This window comes from Nerophis lumbriciformis, linkage group LG17 (genome assembly GCF_033978685.3).
Source record: "Nerophis lumbriciformis linkage group LG17, RoL_Nlum_v2.1, whole genome shotgun sequence".
NCBI classification, from domain to species: domain Eukaryota; kingdom Metazoa; phylum Chordata; class Actinopteri; order Syngnathiformes; family Syngnathidae; genus Nerophis; species Nerophis lumbriciformis.
In genome coordinates, this window is record NC_084564.2 from 16,561,573 (window position 1) to 16,581,941 (window position 20,369).

The following is a 20,369-nucleotide window of genomic DNA, read 5'->3' on the forward strand; positions in this document are numbered from 1 at the left end:
CGGCTCTCACAAAGTCTGTTTGATAAGCATTGTTGTTGATAGGGAAGGGATCTTTGGTTCCCAGCGTGACATCACACGATTACATGACTGGCTTCCTCATTGTGTCTCAAAATGGCTCGTGAATCTTCGTGATATTGATACTATTTTGATCATATCTATTTATTCACAAACTTTGAAAGTCTTTTGGTGTCATAAATCACATATATATGATGATAGCTTCAATATAGAGGCAACTTGTTTTTCCACTGTACTATTTCTTTTAAATTTGCTCTGCTAGTACGTGAACGTGGACATTCGAACCCAAACAAGTGATAAGTCTCGGTCCTTTTGCAAGACAACTTTGGTGCAGTTTGATTCACTTGAGCTCAAATATGAACGCTACAAATACGTCGGAAATGCTCTCTCTCTCCTTTCTCCCTCTGTGTCTGTGACAATGGCTCTTTAAAAGAATGTTTTATAAGCTTTTTGTGAAAGTTAAAGAGTCTGCATGCAACATTTAAACAGACGCCTAGAGGGCGTTAAATTTCCAATATATTTTATTTCAAGCGTCATGTCCTGCCCTCTTACTGCACGTCATCTAGGACATAATGATATAACTACGTACGTACGTAACACATGCTGCGCATTAGCTTTTGGTGTTGTTAGCTTACGCTAGCGATCTGGATAGCTAGCGTTAGCAGTCATTGAATGTATATTCTATCATAACAACAACATGATTTCAAATTGTTCATTGCTTTTCTTGGACTGTTTTTGTATGTATTCACAAGCTCCCTGCGTGTGGACGAGACAGGGTGAGTGACCCCCGGGAAAAATAATAATTTTATTCAAGCTGAAAATTTTTTTTTCTTACATAAACTTAGTAAATGTGAAAAATATAGACAGTTTTAAAACAAATGTGTTCTTTTACATCACTAATGACAATAAGCAGCGGTGGTCTTGTTATCCTTTTTACTTTGAAAAATGTAACTGTAAGAAAGTTGCAAACAGCACTTTTGAACTGGTAAGTACAAAATGACCACCATATTTAACCCAGATGATGACATTTTGTTTCAGAATAGTTGAGTTGTGCCCATTTAAGTCCTTACTTTACGCATAAAGCATAAGGTTTCCGCAAAATTCGGAATTTCAATTGAATTTGAGAAATTATATATTTTTAATTGATTTGGCTCCACCCCCGCAAGATGTTGAATTGGAATTACAGGAAGTGGAATCAAATTCATTGCAATTCAGAGAAATTCCTTATAGTCAAGTAACAGGAAAAATTTGTCACAAAAAAGCAAAACCTTTGTCCCTTAAATACAAAAAAAAAAAATACTTTACAAAGACTAAAATCGAACACATTTAAAAAAAATAATTTTATTATTTTAATTTTAAATTGGAAAATCTTTCAAATTTTGCCACCATTTTCTGTCATTTGTAAAGTATAACACAGTAGTTTGAAATCAATTATCTGCTTTTGTCTTTAATTGTCAATTAATAATAACGTCTGTAATTAAATATGTGTATATGAGGCTATTAGTAATATTTTTTCTACGAAATACACTATGTATGGAATAAACTGAAACATAATTCTGACAAACACCAAAATAGTCTATTCCATCCATCCATTTTCTACCGCTTGTCCCTTTTGAGGTGGCGGGGGGTGCTGGAGCCTATCTCAGCTGCATTCGGGCGCAAGGGGTACACCCTGGACAAGTCGCCACCTCATCACAGGGCCAACACAATATTACAAATTTAAATTGTAGTCTCTTCAAGGGGTGTCTGTATGTTTTCACTTCCGATACGATACTGATATTGAAACCTTGAGTATTGGCCGATACCGATATTGAACTGATAGGATATCTGCATGAATCATACCCCATACATTTATCATTTTGTAGTGTGGAATGTTAGAAGGTTTGATCAAGCGAAATTAGTCAAACAGAAAAAAATGGTAGGTATTAAAAACCCTAATGTATTTATTATTAAGTGCCATTAAGGATCTGTGCTGTCTTTAATTAAAAATATGTGGGAATGTAGTTTTAGGCGACATCGAGTCATCATATTAATTAACAATTCATTAATTCATTAAAAATGTACATAATGAGTAAATTGAATAATGCGAACACGTTTGTTACTGCATACTTTCTAATACGCTTCTGCCTTGACAACTTTTTATTTGTAAGTAATGTGCAACTATAATTATTTGATAATTGTTTATATTGACAAATATGCTGTTTTAGACCGCAATATTGTTCAATTAAGGACACTTATATCAGTCTAGCTTGTGTGCTCATCTTTTGTGTAGCTGCCAGCGCCTAGTGGCCATGTTTACTTTGGTAAATGACTTGACTAAAACACAAGAAAAAAACAACCTTGTGTGCTTATTGGAGGAAATTTAGATGATAACTATCTGTCCAGCTTTGCCTAAGTAAACGCAGAGCAGGACTACTTCTCAGAGCTTATATCGGCGATTTTAGATTCCATCCAATACTTTTTTTGCTGATATTGGACCAAAGTTTGATATCAATATTGGATCAGACTGATTTATTCAATTTAACTTTGAATTAAATTCTATGTACTGTTTGCAACCTCAATTCAAATTGATGTAATTGAATTGCTTGATGCAAATGTACTTTCCTGCACAGCCTTTCCATCCATGACAAAATCACCAAAGTCAACAGGAAGCAAACTGCACCAAAATGTGCACCAAATATCTTTTTTTGAAATGATTGGTCTGGACCAAAACCACAAGTGTGAATGCAGCAGCCTTTTACTCACGATGCAATTACTGTGTGACACAAACCTGAACGCTTCGATGACAAACGAGCTGACGGGTGACGCTCCCACCAGCCCCGTCTGCCAGGATAACGACACGCTGCTCTTGGTGACGTCGGTGACCTGAGGATTGGAGGGCGGGCCTGGCAGCTCATTGTCATCGTGTGTCTTTGTGAGCGTGTTACCGCCAGCTTCTGTAATACAACAATTCAAAATGTTTTCTACAATGTGTGATATCTTCCATCTTAATACCTGAAGACACAGTATGAAAGCATGTTAAAGACAGGAAGTGAGTGCTGAGACATGGAGAAGGTTTAGGATTAAAAAATAAGCTTTGCCTCGTCCTCCTCCAAGTGTGAACATGTGACATACGCCAATGTAACTTTGTTCAGCATGTTCAAAATAAACCAGTTTTGTAAAAAAAAAGAAAATAAAATAAAATATATATGTCTGTGTATTTATATACAGGTAAAAGCCAGTAAATTAGAATATTTTGAAAAACTTGATTTATTTCAGTAATTGCATTCAAAAGGTGTAACTTGTACATTATATTTATTCATTGCACACAGACTGATGCATTCAAATGTTTATTTCATTTAATTTTGATGATTTGAAGTGGCAACAAATGAAAATCCAAAATTCCGTGTGTCACAAAATTAGAATATTACTTAAGGCTAATACAAAAAAGGTATTTTTAGAAATGTTGGCCAACTGAAAAGTATGAAAATGAAAAATATGAGCATGTACAATACTCAATACTTGGTTGGAGCTCCTTTTGCCTCAATTACTGCGTTAATGCGGCGTGGCATGGAGTCGATGAGTTTCTGGCACTGCTCAGGTGTTATGAGAGCCCAGGTTGCTCTGATAGTGGCCTTCAACTCTTCTGCGTTTTTGGGTCTGGCATTCTGCATCTTCCTTTTCACAATACCCCACAGATTTTCTATGGGGCTAAGGTCAGGGGAGTTGGCGGGCCAATTTAGAACAGAAATACCATGGTCCGTAAACCAGGCACGGGTAGATTTTGCGCTGTGTGCAGGCGCCAAGTCCTGTTGGAACTTGAAATCTCCATCTCCATAGAGCAGGTCAGCAGCAGGAAGCATGAAGTGCTCTAAAACTTGCTGGTAGACGGCTGCGTTGACCCTGGATCTCAGGAAACAGAGTGGACCGACACCAGCAGATGACATGGCACCCCAAACCATCACCCAACCATGCAAATTTTGCATTTCCTTTGGAAATCGAGGTCCCAGATTCTGGAGGAAGACAGGAGAGGCACAGGATCCACGTTGCCTGAAGTCTAGTGTAAAGTTTCCACCATCAGTGATGGTTTGGGGTGCCATGTCATCTGCTGGTGTCGGTCCACTCTGTTTCCTGAGATCTAGGGTCAACGCAGCCGTCTACCAGCAAGTTTTAGAGCACTTCATGCTTCCTGCTGCTGACCTGCTCTATGGAGATGGAGATTTCAAGTTCCAACAGGACTTGGCGCCTGCACACAGCGCAAAATCTACCCGTGCCTGGTTTACGGACCATGGTATTTCTGTTCTAAATTGGCCCGCCAACTCCCCTGACCTTAGCCCCATAGAAAATCTGTGGGGTATTGTGAAAAGGAAGATGCAGAATGCCAGACCCAAAAATGCAGAAGAGTTGAAGGCCACTATCAGAGCAACCTGGGCTCTCATAAGACCTGAGCAGTGCCAGAAACTCATCGACTCCATGCCACGCCGCATTAACGCAGTAATTGAGGCAAAAGGAGCTCCAACCAAGTATTGAGTATTGTACATGCTCATATTTTTCATTTTCATACTTTTCAGTTGGCCAACATTTCTAAAAATCCCTTTTTTGTATTACCGGTAGCCTTAAGTAATATTCTAATTTTGTGACACACGGAATTTTGGATTTTCATTTGTTGTCACTTCAAATCATCAAAATTAAATGAAATAAACATTTGAATGCATCAGTCTGTGTGCAATGAATAAATATAATGTACAAGTTACACCTTTTGAATGCAATTACTGAAATAAATCAAGTTTTTCAAAATATTCTAATTTACTGGCTTTTACCTGTGTATATATATATATATATATATATATATATATATATACACACACACACACACACACACACACACACACACATACAGAAAGAAGAACATGTCATAGCTGCCTTGAGTTTCCAATAATTTCAAAACTCTTATTTTTTTGTGATAGAGTGATTGGAGCACATACTTGTTGGTCACAAAAAACATTCATAAAGTTTGGTTCTTTTATGAATTTATTATGGGTCTACTGAAAATGTGACCAAATCTGCTGGGTCAAAAGTATACATACAGCAATGTTAATATTTGGTTACATGTCCCTTAGCAAGTTTCACTGCAATAAGGCGCTTTTGGTAGCCATCCACTAGCTTCTGGCAAGCTTTTGGTTGAATTTTTGACCACTCCTCTTAAAAAAATCGGTGCAGTTCAGCTAAATGTGTTGGTTTTCTGACATGGACTTGTTTCTTCAGCATTGTCCACATGTTTAAGTCAGGACTTTGGGAAGGCCATTCTAAAACCTTAATTCTAGCCTGATTTAGCCATTCCTTTACCACTTTTGACGTGTGTTTGGGGTCATTGCCCTGTTGGAACACCCAACTGCGCCCAAGACACAACCTCCGAGCTGATGACTTTAGGTTGTCCTGAAGAATTTGGAGGTAATCCTCCTTTTTCATTGTCCCTGTTACTCTCTGTAAAGCACCTGTTCCATTGGCAGCAAAACAGGCCTAGAGCATAATACTACCACCACCATGCTTGACGGTAGGTATGGTGCTCCTGGGATTAAAGGTCTCACCTTTTCTCCTCCAAACATATTGCTGGGTATTGTGGCCAAACAGCTCAATTTGTGTTTCATCTGACCACAGAACATTCCTCCAGAAGGTCTTATCTTTGTCCATGGGATCAGCAGCAAACTTTAGACGAGCCTTAAGGTGTTGCTACTGAAGCAAGGGCTTCCTTCTTGCATGGTAGCCTCTTAGTCCATGGCGATGCAAAACAGGCTTGACTGTGGACACTGACACCTGTCTTCCAGCAGCTTCCAATTAATTGCAGACCTGCTTTTTGGTGGTTCTCGGTTGACTCTTGATCATCATGACCAATTTTCTCTCAGCAGCAGGTGATAGCTTGCGTTTTCTTCCTGATCGTGGCAGGGACAAAACTGTGCCATGCACTTTATACTTACGAACAATTGTCTGCACAGTTGGTCTAGGGACCTTAAGCTGCTTTGAAATGGCTCCAAGTGACTTTACTGACTTGTTCAAGTCAATAATTTGTTTTTTCAGATCTGTGCTGAGTTCCTTTGACTTTCCCATTGTTGGGTTTGTAGCAAGATGGCGGCGCCCTGATGGCAGCGGCTTGCAGACGCTCTTGGAAGTGTAGAGCGATTTGGCAAAAATACCTGTCAATTCTGTCTATTTCATGGCTGGCTCACAGCTTGGACACTTCGTGATCACATACGACCGACAGACGATTCTGGATGTGGATAGATCGGGCCGTTATAGGCTGAAAGATGAGTGTACTTTCGACCTCCTCGCTAGCATGGGGATTCTTCGCTGGCTACATCCAGCGGCCTCTGAAGCAGCGGAGTTAAGTGCCAGCGGGGACCGTCAACGGAAGACACGTAAACGGTGTGAGCGGAAGCAGAAGCGGGGATGCCGAGCGGGGCTAACAACAAAGCGAAAGGCTAATCCTCAAAGAAGCGCGAGTCCGGGTGAGAAGTCAGTTAAAATAGAACTAGCCAGCGCCAGGCTGGATAATACCTGCACACATAGCAATTATTTTACAACAATACACAACTCACGAAATGTTTTTTCTGTGATGGCTTTATCAGAAGTAGACATGCACTCTACTGAGGTGGCAAGTTATGATGCGTTCAGTTTATCACAACATCAAGCAAACAATCGGAAAATTCCCGTCATATCAATTCCTAGATATGGTCGAAATTATTTAAAGTGCACTACACATAATAAACGCAACATTATTAATATTGCTACTACGGATAATTTCAACAAAAACTCACAACAGCCCACTACCTATAATATGGGCTTCTTAAACATAAGATCATTATCTTCCAAAACGTTATTAGTTAATGAGGTCATTAGAGACAATAATCTTGACGTCATTGGTCTCGCCGAGACCTGGCTCAAACCAGACGATTTCTTTGCGCTGGGTGAGGCGTCTCCTCCTGGCTATGCGGGAACGCGTATTGCCCGTCCCATTAAAAGGGGTGGGGGAGTCGCACTCATATACAACAAAAACTTTAACCTTACCCCAAACCTAAATAATAAATATAACTCGTTTGAGGTGCTTACTATGAGGTTTGTCACACCGCTGCCTCTCCACCTGGCTGTTATCTACCGTCCTCCAGGACCCAATTCGGACTTCATCAGTGAATTTTCAGAGTTCGTTGCTGATTTAGTGACGCACGCTGACAATATAATCATAATGGGGGACTTTAATATCCATATGAATACCCCATCGGACCCTCAGTGCATGGCGCTCCAGACTATAACTGATAGCTGTGGTCTTACACAAATAATAAATGAACCTACGCATCGCAACGGTATTACGATAGATCTAGTGCAGGGGTCCTCAAGTACAAATCTTGAAGGTCCACAAATGTTTTTTTGAAACAGGCTGGGTCCGTTTATTATCGGTCAAGCTTATATAATAGTAGGAGGTAGGTAGTTTAACATTTTCTTAAAATTAACAAAAATAAAATAAATATCCAATAAAATACATGAAATATTTTCTTTGAAACAAAAATAAATAAGAACTTTGAAAAAATTTGTCCTCTGCATTTGACCCATCCCTTGATCACCCCCTGGGAGGTGAGGGGAGCAGTGGGCAGCAGCGGCGCTGCGCCCGGGAATCATTTTTGGTGATTCAACCCCCAATTCCAACCCTTGATGCTGAGTGCCAAGCAGGGAAGAATGCTGGTATGAGCTTTTAAACATAACCCGTTAACTGCTGCCAATCAAATGGTGAATAAGATACTCTTTAGGGTTCATATGTTTGTAAATCTGACTGTGTTGAAGTCAGTGCCTCACCAGCCATCAACCTCACCGCACGTTACTGCTCTGTTGCTATTTGTTGTTGTGTCATAGATTTAACAAAAATCTTGCTTGATGTTTCATAAGGCTTTTTCAGCCTCGTGATTTCTTTTTTTCTTAGCTCTGAATCATGAGGAAATGTCTCTTCAAATTCGCGGTGCTCTTTCAGATAGTGACGTTTCAGATTTTCACTTTTCACCAGAGCAACAGTACAGTTGCATAGTAGACACATTGGTCTGGTACTTGCAGTAGGTAGGATGAAAACATATTGCTCTGTCCATTCTTCCTTGAAACGTCTGTTTTCCCTGTCCACCTTTCTTTTACCAGCCTGAGCCAACTTGGAGCATGCCATTGTGATTTGATTCACATTCAGTGACTGACAAGTGAACAGTTAGCGAAGTAGCGATACGAGACAACTGTGTGCCTGCAGCGAAAGGTTCCATGCACTGTGCACATGACCCAGGTGGTAACAGCCTATCAGCGCGTCGTTGTGAAAGAGATGACAACCCATACCCCGGAATTAGCCAATCAGAGTGGCGTTCTCTCGCTCTCACTCCGTCTCTCTCTCTTTCTCTCTCTGAGAGAGAGAGAGAGAGAGAGAGAGACGGAGTGAGTGAGACACGAGAAGTGTAAACGAAACGTGGAGATATTTGACTAAAAACAACAAAGAACGTTGACTCGCGCTAGCGATAACTCACATATAAATACAATTATTATATTTTTTTATAATAATTATAATTATAATAATAAAAAAAACATTTATTTGTATTTTTTTTTACTATAATTCGTGCTGGGTCCGGACGGACACGTCGCTGGGTCCGGACATGGACCGCGGTCCGCCTGTTGAGGATCACTGATCTAGTGCTTGTCAGGGGCGTCACCACCTCCAAAGTTACGATACTCCCGTATACTAAAGTAATGTCCGATCATTACCTTATAAAATTTGAAGTTCTGACTCATTGTCAACAAACTAATAATAATAATTACTATAGCAGCCGCAACATTAATGCTGCCACAACGATGACTCTTGCTGGCCTACTGCCTTCGGTAATGGCACTATTCCCAAATTATGTCGGCTGTATTGGTAACCTCACTAACAACTTTAACGACGCCCTGCGCGACACCATTGATAGTATAGCACCGCTAAAACAAAAAAGAGCCCCTAAAAGGCGCACCCCATGGTTTACAGAAGAAACTAGAGCCCATAAATTATCGTGTAGAAAGCTGGAACGCAAATGGCGCGCGACCAAGCTTGAGGTTTTCCATCAAGCATGGAGTGATAGTTTAATAACTTATAAACACATGCTTACCTTAGCTAAAGCTAAATATTACTCAAATCTCATCCACCTCAACAAAAATGATCCTAAATTTTTGTTTAGTACAGTAGCATCGCTAACCCAACAAGGGACTCCTCCCAGTAGCTCCACCCACTCAGCAGATGATTTTATGAATTTCTTTAATAAGAAAATTGAACTCATTAGAAAGGAGATTAAAGACAATGCATCCCAGCTACAACTGGGTTCTATTAACACAGATACAACTGTATCTACAACGGATACCGCCCTCCAAAATAGTGTCTCTCTCTTTGATGAAATAACATTAGAGGGATTGTTAAGATGTGTTAAGGGGACAAAACAAACAACATGTTTACTTGACCCATTTCCTGGGAAACTTATCAAGGAGCTTTTTGTATTATTAGGTCCATCAGTGCTAAATATTATAAACTTATCACTTTCCTCTGGCACTGTTCCACTAGCATTCAAAAAAGCGGTTTTTCATCCTCTGCTCAAAAGACCTAACCTCGATCCTGACCTCACGGTAAACTACCGGCCCGTGTCCCACCTTCCGTTTATCTCGAAAATCCTCGAAAAAATCGTCGCACAGCAGCTAAATGAACACTTAGTGTCTAACAATCTCTGTGAACCTTTTCAATCCGGTTTCAGGGCAAATCACTCTACGGAGACAGCCCTCGCAAAAATGACTAATGATCTACTACTAACGATGGATTCTGATGCGTCATCTATGTTGCTGCTTCTTGATCTTAGCGCTGCTTTCGATACCGTCGATCATAATATTTTATTAGAGCGTATCAAAACACGTATTGGTATGTCAGACTTAGCTTTGTCGTGGTTTAACTCTTATCTTACTGACAGGATGCAGTGCGTCTCCCATAACAATGTGACCTTGGACTATGTTAAGGTAACGTGCGGAGTCCCCCAGGGTTCGGTTCTTGGCCCTGTACTCTTTAGTATATACATGCTGCCGCTAGGCGACATCATACGCAAATACGGTGTTAGCTTTCATTGTTATGCTGATGACACCCAACTCTACATGCCCCTAAAGCTGACCAACACGCCGGATTGTAGTCAGCTGGAGGCGTGTCTTAATGAAATTAAACAATGGATGTCCGCTAACTTCTTGCAACTGAACACTAAGAAAACGGAAATGCTGATTATCGGTCCTGCTAAACACCGACATTTATTTGATAATACCACCTTAACATTTGACAACCAAACAATTACACAAAGCGACTCAGTAAAGAATCTGGGTATTATCTTCGACCCAACTCTCTCGTTTGAGTCACACATTAAGAGTGTTACTAAAACGGCCTTCTTTCATCTCCGTAATATCGCTAAAATTCGTTCTATTTTATCCACTAGCGACGCTGAGATCATTATTCATGCGTTCGTTACGTCTCGTCTCGACTACTGTAACGTATTATTTTCGGGTCTCCCTATGTCTAGCATTAAAAGACTACAATTGGTACAAAATGCGGCTGCTAGACTTTTGACAAGAACAAGAAAGTTTGATCATATTACGCCTATACTGGCTCACCTGCACTGGCTTCCTGTGCACTTAAGATGTGACTTTAAGGTTTTACTACTTACGCATAAAATACTACACGGTCTAGCTCCATCCTATCTTGCCGATTGTATTGTACCATATGTCCCGGCAAGACAGAAAGAACTCCGGCTTATTAGTGATTCCCAGAGCCCAAAAAAAGTCTGCGGGCTGTAGAGCGTTTTCTATTCGGGCTCCAGTACTATGGAATGCCCTCCCGGTAACAGTTAGAGATGCTACCTCAGTAGAAGCATTTAAGTCCCATCTCAAAACTCATTTGTATACTCTAGCCTTTGAATAGACCCCTCTTTTTTTAGACCAGTTGATCTGCCGTTTCTTTTCTTTTCTCCTCTGCTCCCCCCTACCCCTTGTGGAAGGGGAGACACACAGGTCCGGTGGCCGTGGATGGGGTGCTGGCTGTCCGGGGTCGGGACCCGGGGTGGACCGCTCGCCTGTATATCGGTTGGGAACATCTCTGCGCTGCTGACCCGTCTCCGCTCGGGATGGTTTCCTGCTGCCCCCACTGTGGACTGGACTCTTACTGTTATGCTGGATCCACTATGGACTGTACTCTCACAATATTATGTTAGACCCACTCGACATCCATTGCTTTCGGTCTCCCCTAGAGGGGGGGGGGGGTTACCCACATATGCGGTCCTCTCCAAGGTTTCTCATAGTCATTCACATCGACGTCCCACTGGGGTGAGTTTTTCCTTGCCCTTATGTGGGCTCTGTACCGAGGATGTTGTTGTGGCTTGTGCAGCCCTTTGAGACACTTGTGATTTAGGGCTATATAAATAAACATTGATTGATTGATAATGACTGCATCACATGAGCCCTATTTAAATGGGCTCAGAGAAGTCAACAGGTGTCGTCAATCATAATCACTCAAATAAAGTTAAGAGGCCATGCCATGAAACTAATTTGATTTGATTGTAACTTTTCTACATCACCAAAATGTATATTGTATGTTGCTGTATGTATACTTTTGACCCAGCAGATTTGGTCACATTTTTAGTAGACCCATAATAAATTCATAAAAGAACCAAACTTCACTTCACATGAAATTACTGTAAATTTTTCAACTTATGTAAGCTGAGCGCTATTTTTTTAAATTAGAACTACAGCAAAAAACAGATTTTGAGAAAATGCAAATATCAACCTTTGGACTGCAGAATTGATCATATACTGATATTGATATCGACACCATACATTTGTGGATCAATCCACCGTCCTCTTTTATTCAAATTTTTAAAGATTTTTTAAAACTACTTTTTAAATGGGCCACGGGCCGTTAAATCAAATCAAATCAAATCAACTTTATTTAAACATAGCTGCGGGCTGCAAATGGCCCCCGGGCCGCACTTTGGGCACCATTGGTATATGGAGACCTAGCTACCAGCCGCTTGTCTGCCAGGGGACGAAAGATAGTGTCAGCCAGACACTGAAAATTGGCAGATTTTGATAGGTGGTCAATCGATCGGCACATCCCCAGTATTGTGAGTAACTCCCAACACTAAATTGCAGCAACAACACAAGTTACCGCACATAATCATTTAATTGTGAAGCTAGTAGTATAGCCGTAGCCGACCGTGAACATTGTAAGTCCGCCATACCTTTGACCTCGAGGAAGGCGCTCCATGACGTCTCTCCGCTAGAGCTGGTAGCCACACAGGTGTAGATCCCGGAGTCTGAGAGCTGGAAGCACAACGAAGAAGAGTTTCGTATCATCAACACAAACGCTACTGTACATCACGACGTTATAGTCGGAAACATGCCAACTCCCTTCTTCAGCTAAGTCTTGTCCGTCTCCGAGTGCTGACGCTTATTTCCTAATGAATTTAATTTCCTTCTCACCACTCCTCCATCACTACTGCTCGTCGTCATCATTTCACCGCCGGCCAGCCGTACACAACAAAGCCCGGCTAATTAATTTAGGGCGGCCTACGCGAACCCCCTGGACCGATGACAGCTGGCTCGTTCCTGCGTTTCTTCTTCGAGCCTTTTGTTTTGCTCGTGTTTTCATCCCATCCATTTATTAAATAACATGTCAGTGGTCTTCAGCTTTGTCAAGCGTAATGGATATTCCACCGAGGCCTTAGAGTGGGGAAAGGAAGAGGCGAGCGCTTTAAATTTAATCTACTCTAAATTTGTGTGTGTGCACATGTAAGTGCATGCATGTGTTGTGTACCCCCTGCTGGCGCTCATCCAACTTTCTGTTGTCCTTTGGAGCGGTCGGTCCACTAAGTAATACTATCAAACTATTAGGACTAAAATCAATGCTGGCTATTCATCTCTTTAGGGCTCTATGTCGATCAACATGATGCTCCTTATGGGTGTCCTGCTGTGCAAAAGTAAAAGCTTGCCCTTAAATCATATTACTCTTACACACCAGCCTCAGCAGAACAGAAAGTAAGGCCGTTTTAGTCGTTTCAAATCATGCAACACATTCGAACTGAGACTGAGACAACCACAACATTGGTTCTGTTGCTGCGGTGTTGTGCAATATTAATATATGACCATGTGGTCAAGGAGAGCAATGTTTCATTCAACTCCATTTTATACATTGAGCTTTAAAAACATGGATTACCATTGCCTCTGCAGTTATTGCGTACTTCCAATTGAATAAATGCCCAGTTATAAGTGGAGCATTTAAACATAACACAATATGACAATATCAAATATATTTAAAAAACTAACTCAATGAAAGTGTATACATACAGTACATACATATACATATACATACATATATATATATACATACATACATGCATGTACATATATATATACATACATGTACATACATACATACATACATACATATATATATACATACATACATACATACATATATATATATATATACATATATATATATATATATATATATATATATATATATATATATATATATATATATATATATATACATACATACATACATACATGTACATATATATACATACATATACATACATGTACGTATATATACATACATATATATATATACATATACACACACATATACATGTATATACATATACATACACATATACATGTATATACATATACATGTATATACATATACATGCATATACATATACATACATATACATGCATATACATATACATGTATATACATATATATACATGTATATACATATACATACATGTATATTCATATATATACATACATGTATATACATATACATATACATGTATATGTATATACATATACATGTATATGTATATATATATATATATATATATATATATACACATATACATGTATATATGTATACACATGTATATATATATATATATACACATGTATATATATATATATACACATGTATATATATATATATATATATATATATATATATATATATATACACACATGTATATATATATATATATATATACACATGTATATATATATATATATATAAGCACCCCCCGCGACCCCATGGGATGGATGGATGGATGGATATATATAGATTGATATATATATAGATATATATATATATATATATATATATATATATATATATATATTTGGTGCAGCCACATATATATATATGTATGTATATATATATATGTATATATATATGTATACAGTATATATGTGTGTGTATATATATATGTATATATATATATATATATATATATATATATATACATATACATAAATGTGAGTGTATATCTATACATATACATAAATGTGAGTGTATATATATATATATATATAGTTGATGTAGATGCCCATATCGGCTGTTCAGATTTACTTTACAAAAGAGAAGTGTAGGATACTTCTCTTGTTGCCTTATTTGTATTTGACTTTATTAAATGTATTTATATTATCATTTGGTGCAGCCGGGTCGGAGCAGGAGGGGATAGAAAGAGAAAAGAAAGAAGACAGAGGGGGGAAATTGTGGGGACAAGAGGGGGATTAGACAGAGAGACAAAAACAACAACAACAACAACAACAACAACAATAGAGCAACATCAGCAAATAAATAAAACCTTTTCTTACCAGGTCCTCTTGGCTGCTAACGTATATTCATACATGCAGCGAGTAAGCCAGAAATGTTTAAAAAAAAACTTGATTGTAAACATTTTCTAATTGATTTAGGAAAATCGCGATTCGGATATCAATACTTTTTGTCCGGCACCCTAATAAAATGCGGCATGCCACTCTTACTGTACCACTTCCGGATAAACACAGTTTGGCGCTTCACAGTCAAACGACACAGCAGCTGCACTGGTCACATGTTTTTTTGTGAAAGTGACACAAACAGAGGTATGGAGGGACACAGTATCACTTGACCCATCCACCCAGTCTCCAACATACCTTTATGTTCTTGATCTGTAGGCTGCCCAGCTCTTGCAGGGACATGCGAGGGTCTTTCCCTAGCAGACTGACGCCATCTTTGAGCCAGCTGACAGAAGGGATGGGGTCACCTGACGCTTGGCACTTGAGCAACGCCACGCTGTCCACCCCTAACGTCTGATTGGACGGACCTTGGCGGATGATGGGCGGCGGTCTGTCGGAGAGAACTGCAACACAGCAAAAAAAAACATGATGCATCAATGCCATTGATTGTAAATCAAGCTCACTGTGGGATTTTTGCCCCCTATATTTCCAGGAACAGGAAGAACAGCTGGGCAGTTTCCACTTACTGCATTGTTTTTTTAGACACTGCTGCAAGACAATGTTTGGCTGGAGGTTGCTGCCAAGTGACTTTTTGGAAAAATGCATCATTATGTGCTCTTTGTAGCGGAATACAATCAATTCAACACAGAAGCAAACTCATGGACAACAAAGTGTCAAAAGTTTCTCATGTATTCCAAAAATAGTCAATTGTTTTATTTGATGTACAAAATTCAAAACCAGTGAAGTTGGCACGTTGTGTAATTCGTAAATAAAGACATAATACAATGATTTGCAAATCCTTTTCAACTTATATTCAATTGAATATACTGCAAAGACAAGATATTTAATGTTTGAACTGAGACACGTAATTTTTTTTGCTAATAATCATTAAATGGCTTTGGCTTTGCATAGTAGGGTTTTAACTTGCACTTACAGATGTAGCGATAAACTGTAGTTACTGACAGTGGTTTTCTGAAGTGTTCCTGAGCCCATGGGGTGATATCCTTTACACACTGATGTCGGTTTTTGAAGCAGTACCACCTGAGGAATCGAAGGTCACGGGCATTCAATGTTGGTTTTCAGCCTTACTGCTTACATGCAGTGATTTCTCCAGATTATCTGAAGATTTTGATGATATTATGGACTATAGATGGTGAAATCCCTAAATTCCTTGCAATAGCTCGTTGAGAAATGTTGTTCTTAAACTGTTCGACAACTTGCTCACGCATTTGTTCACAAAGAGGTGACCCTCGTCCCTAATATTTGCAAAAAATAAAGTTTTCCAGTTCGAACGTTAAGTATCTTGTCTTTGCAGTGTATTCAATTGAATATAGGTTGAAAAGGATTAGCAAATCATTGATTCTGTTTTTATTTACGATTTACACAATGTGCCAACTTCACTGGTTTGGGGGTTTGTACATGCAGTACATTATAATCATACCCTAGTAGAGTAAATGGAGGTGGTCTTATTCCATAATTTGGCCAGTTGTGTTGATGTACATTGTCTACATGTCCTCATTTATTATTTTAGGTTTACATTTGAATTTTTTTCTTTTCTTTTCTTTTTTTTTAAAATAGCATCTAATACATTAGGAAATGTATCATGTATTTGCAAACATGTGATGAAATAGTGAATATTGTTAACATATTTTTTATTACATGTATGATAATTATACTTTTGTCTCAAGTTAACTTTCTTTACTTATTAAAATAAAATGTATAATATTAGTGATAATACTAATAATAACTATTTCAATTCTAATAATAATTAAACAACACCATTGTCTCTAAGTTTTAAAACCTTAGTGTCCCTTTTTACATTACATATATCTATTTGTATGTATTGCCTTGTTATAATTTTCTTTACTTAAAAATAAAATGTATAATAATAATGATAATTATAATACAAATAATAATAATATTAAAAAACATAATAGTACTACTAGTAAAAATTATTGAATAACGCAATCATATATGTATATATATATATATATATATATATATATACACATATATATACATATATACATACACATATATATATATATATATATATATAGATATACATATATATATATATATATATATATATATATATATATATATACATACATACACACACACACACATATGTAATTAAAAGCGTAGGTCAATAAACTGTTGAATAACTGTTTAAATAAAAAAAGTATAGTGGGTGGAGGGGGGGCTTCTTTCTATGAAAAAGTAGGTGTGTCAAGTTAGTGAACTCGGGGGTTAACCATGGAGCAAGAAGATAGTTCATATATTTAGAGTTGAATAATGTGGTGTCTCCCCCTGGCAACACAGAAGTCAAATTAATTAGAAGCTATGGATTAATGATGTCAGACCTGCAGGGCATAATTACTGAGTCTACCTCCGTAACCTTTCAACATGTTATCACACCCTCCTTTTCCAGACTAATTTCTCTACAGCAGCACCTCGTGACAAAAGGGGTGCACTACGGGAGAAGGGAATCCAATGTAAGGTTTGAGGGAGAGTTTTATCGAAATGAGCGCCAGCAATATTAACAAGATCATTAACAAAAGCAGCTGCTCTGGAATGGAATGGAATGGACCAAGGCTGTATTGTTGCTAAATAGTCTGGATGATGATGCAGCCAAGGTTTGGAAATGCTGGGCTAGCCTGATGGATGTTATTGTGGAATGCAGGACGGGAGGAGAAAAGGCTGGAGCAAGGCCTTGGATTTCTGGATCAGGAATTTCTCATTACGGATCTCCTTGAACTCGGCAGACCTTTTGTCAGTAAATCACTGCAGCAGGTGTGGCCGTGACCTCCCTCTGTCCCTGCAGCATCCCAACACCATTCACTACTTCTTCTTCCACACCTTCTTCACATGTTAGCACAGATTCAACTAGCAATTGGATGTCACAGTTTGTTGGCGCGACAACAACCTTTCAGTCAATTTTAGGATATTTGCACTAGCAGTACAGAACATCCCCACTTCCTGTTTGATCTGTCCATCTCACCATCGCAGTAGCCAACCACAACAGCAGATTGTTCAACCTGAACCTAAGGACAAACACTTAATTTCCTCTTTAATGCAGAAAATGAAGGACTATTTGAGAACAATCTTGAGTCAAGTACAAGTTGTTCATAAATAAGCAAAACAAATAAAAACTATGCTAAAAATGCTAGATTTTGATTGCTGTAGGGTACACATTTCTGGAATTTCTTCAAAGCGGGAAAAAAAAATTATTAGAATTTAAGATTAGTCCTTTTTAAGCACTTAAAATATTGACTTAACATTTTTCCAGCACCTAAAACAGAATAATATATAATTTAGTATTTTCCTTTTTTTAAACAGCAAAATGCTTCGACAAGTCTATGCAATTTTAGTATTTTTTAATTCAGTGATTTTTAACATTTAATAACATACATAAATACATGTATGTATAGGTATATATACATATATGCATTAATATATACAGTACATATACTGTAACCATGTATATACATATACACTTGTATATACTGTACATATATACACGCATATACATATATACTGTACATACATATATACACTTATATACATATATACATACATGTATCCCAATACATATGTGTATATACATACACATACATACATACATACATATATATATATATATATTATATATATATATATATATACACACATACATACATACATATATATATATACATACATATACATACATACATATATATATATACATACATATATATACACATACATATATATACACACACATATATATATACATACATACATACATATATATATATATATACATATATATACATATATACATATATACACATACATATATATATACACACACACACATACATACATATATATATATATATACACATACATATATATATACACATATATATATACACAATTTTATCTCTGATGTTATTTGAACTTAGAGTATAACAGTAATGAACTAAAATCTTTACAGTTTTTCTGCTATGCCCTTTACCTGCAGTATATGCTCCACCATTTTATTGATATTTCTAAACAAAAATCTTCACCGCCTCTGCAGCAGTGCTCAGGTTATGAAGTGCTAATCCTAGCATTCCATTCATTTTCCCCCCCTCACCATCTGTGACCTCCAGTTGAGCTTTGGCGAGGATGCTGCCAGCCACGGTCAGCGCCTGGCAGATGTAGTAACCGGCGTCTGCCCGCTGCACCGACGAGATGGTCAGGGCGCCGCTGGGCGACACAGAGAAGCGGCTGTTGGGCTGCTGAGGCTGGTTGGGAAAGAGCAAATTCTGTGGGAAGAGGAACAAACGTCCAATTAGTCAAGAGCGAGGAGGCCACCTGGAAACATGACAAGACTCTCCAACACACAATAACAGCTACAGTGAGGGGAGTTTTAAAGGTCCCCTATTATGCAGAAGTGACTTTTTCATGATGTTCTAACACTAATATGTGTCCCTAGAGCCTGATTATGAGTACCAAACATGGGAAAACTCTATCATCTCCTTGACTTGTTAACTCGGCTTTTGTGAGAAGAGGTTTTCTTTTTAAGTTTTTAATGACATAATTAAGAAAAAAAATGCCTTCCTGACATCACCGTGCATATAAGGGGGACAACTTTGGAAAAAAGGGAGAAAAAAAGAAAGGCTTTGCTACACATTTTACATTGAAGCCTGTAGCTCAGCCAATTATCCATCAATCAGCTACAGACATAGGTAGGGATGGGTACCTTTCACATTTGAACCGGTACAGTACCAATCCAATCCAATCCACTTTATTTATATAGCACATTTAAACAACAAAAATGTTTCCAAAGTGCTGCACAACAATATTAAAAACTATATTCAAATATTATCCTTAGCTCCACCAGTACCCGGAAATCGATACCAGTACCAACAGTACAACGTTTGGGGACTTTTGTGTGTGTTCATGTACTAATAAATGTTAATTGTTTAATTAAAAAATTATAAGGACAACTGTGCTGTCCAGTTGTTATATCTTGTTTTCGTACAATTCTGAGTACAATTTGCAAGTATTACTGTATACTCTAGACTTTGCATGCAGTCACAATTCCAAGACATGTGTTGCCTAGCCAGGAAGTAGTCTTTACAATGAAGCTGAATGTGCCACTCTAGTCTCATGTTGAGCCCTAAAAAGTGTTTATACTGTAAGTGGCGTACTTATTATACACCAGCTGTTTGATTGTAATATGATTTTGGTTGCAGTTTTTATTATCAAAATTGAAATCGCCTTGTAAAATCGCTGATTTTTTTACAAGGCGCAAATTAACATCGAGATAGCGCATTTTGGAAAAAGTGGAGACTTACTTTTAATTTTACATTATCTTCAAGCAATTTGGCTGAGTCTGCTATAAGGGCTGCTTGAGCGCTTGTTTTCTCGTCAAACGTCGTCACGCGCGGCAAAGTTATTGAAATATGGTACCGTTTGATTTTACGTGGCTTGATAGCCCGTCATATTGACATAATTTGGCCAGTTCTTATAAAAGAACCAAATTCGCTCCCCTTCA

At 38.2% G+C, this 20,369-nt stretch overlaps 1 protein-coding gene across 10 annotated transcripts in view; it reads right to left on the bottom strand.

The window, feature by feature from the left end:
• Nucleotides 1-20,369, bottom strand: part of robo2 (roundabout, axon guidance receptor, homolog 2 (Drosophila)) — an 852,180-nt gene that overhangs the window by 96,570 nt on the left and 735,241 nt on the right. For all 10 annotated transcript variants that reach the window (XM_061972627.2, XM_061972621.2, XM_061972617.2 and 7 more), the window contains 4 exons: nucleotides 18,963-19,134; nucleotides 15,035-15,240; nucleotides 12,297-12,378; nucleotides 2,786-2,951 (listed from right to left, as the gene is read on the bottom strand). In XM_061972627.2, coding sequence (XP_061828611.1) covers nucleotides 2,786-2,951; nucleotides 12,297-12,378; nucleotides 15,035-15,240; nucleotides 18,963-19,134 — 626 coding nt within the window. The remainder of the gene's footprint in view (nucleotides 1-2,785; nucleotides 2,952-12,296; nucleotides 12,379-15,034; nucleotides 15,241-18,962; nucleotides 19,135-20,369) is intronic.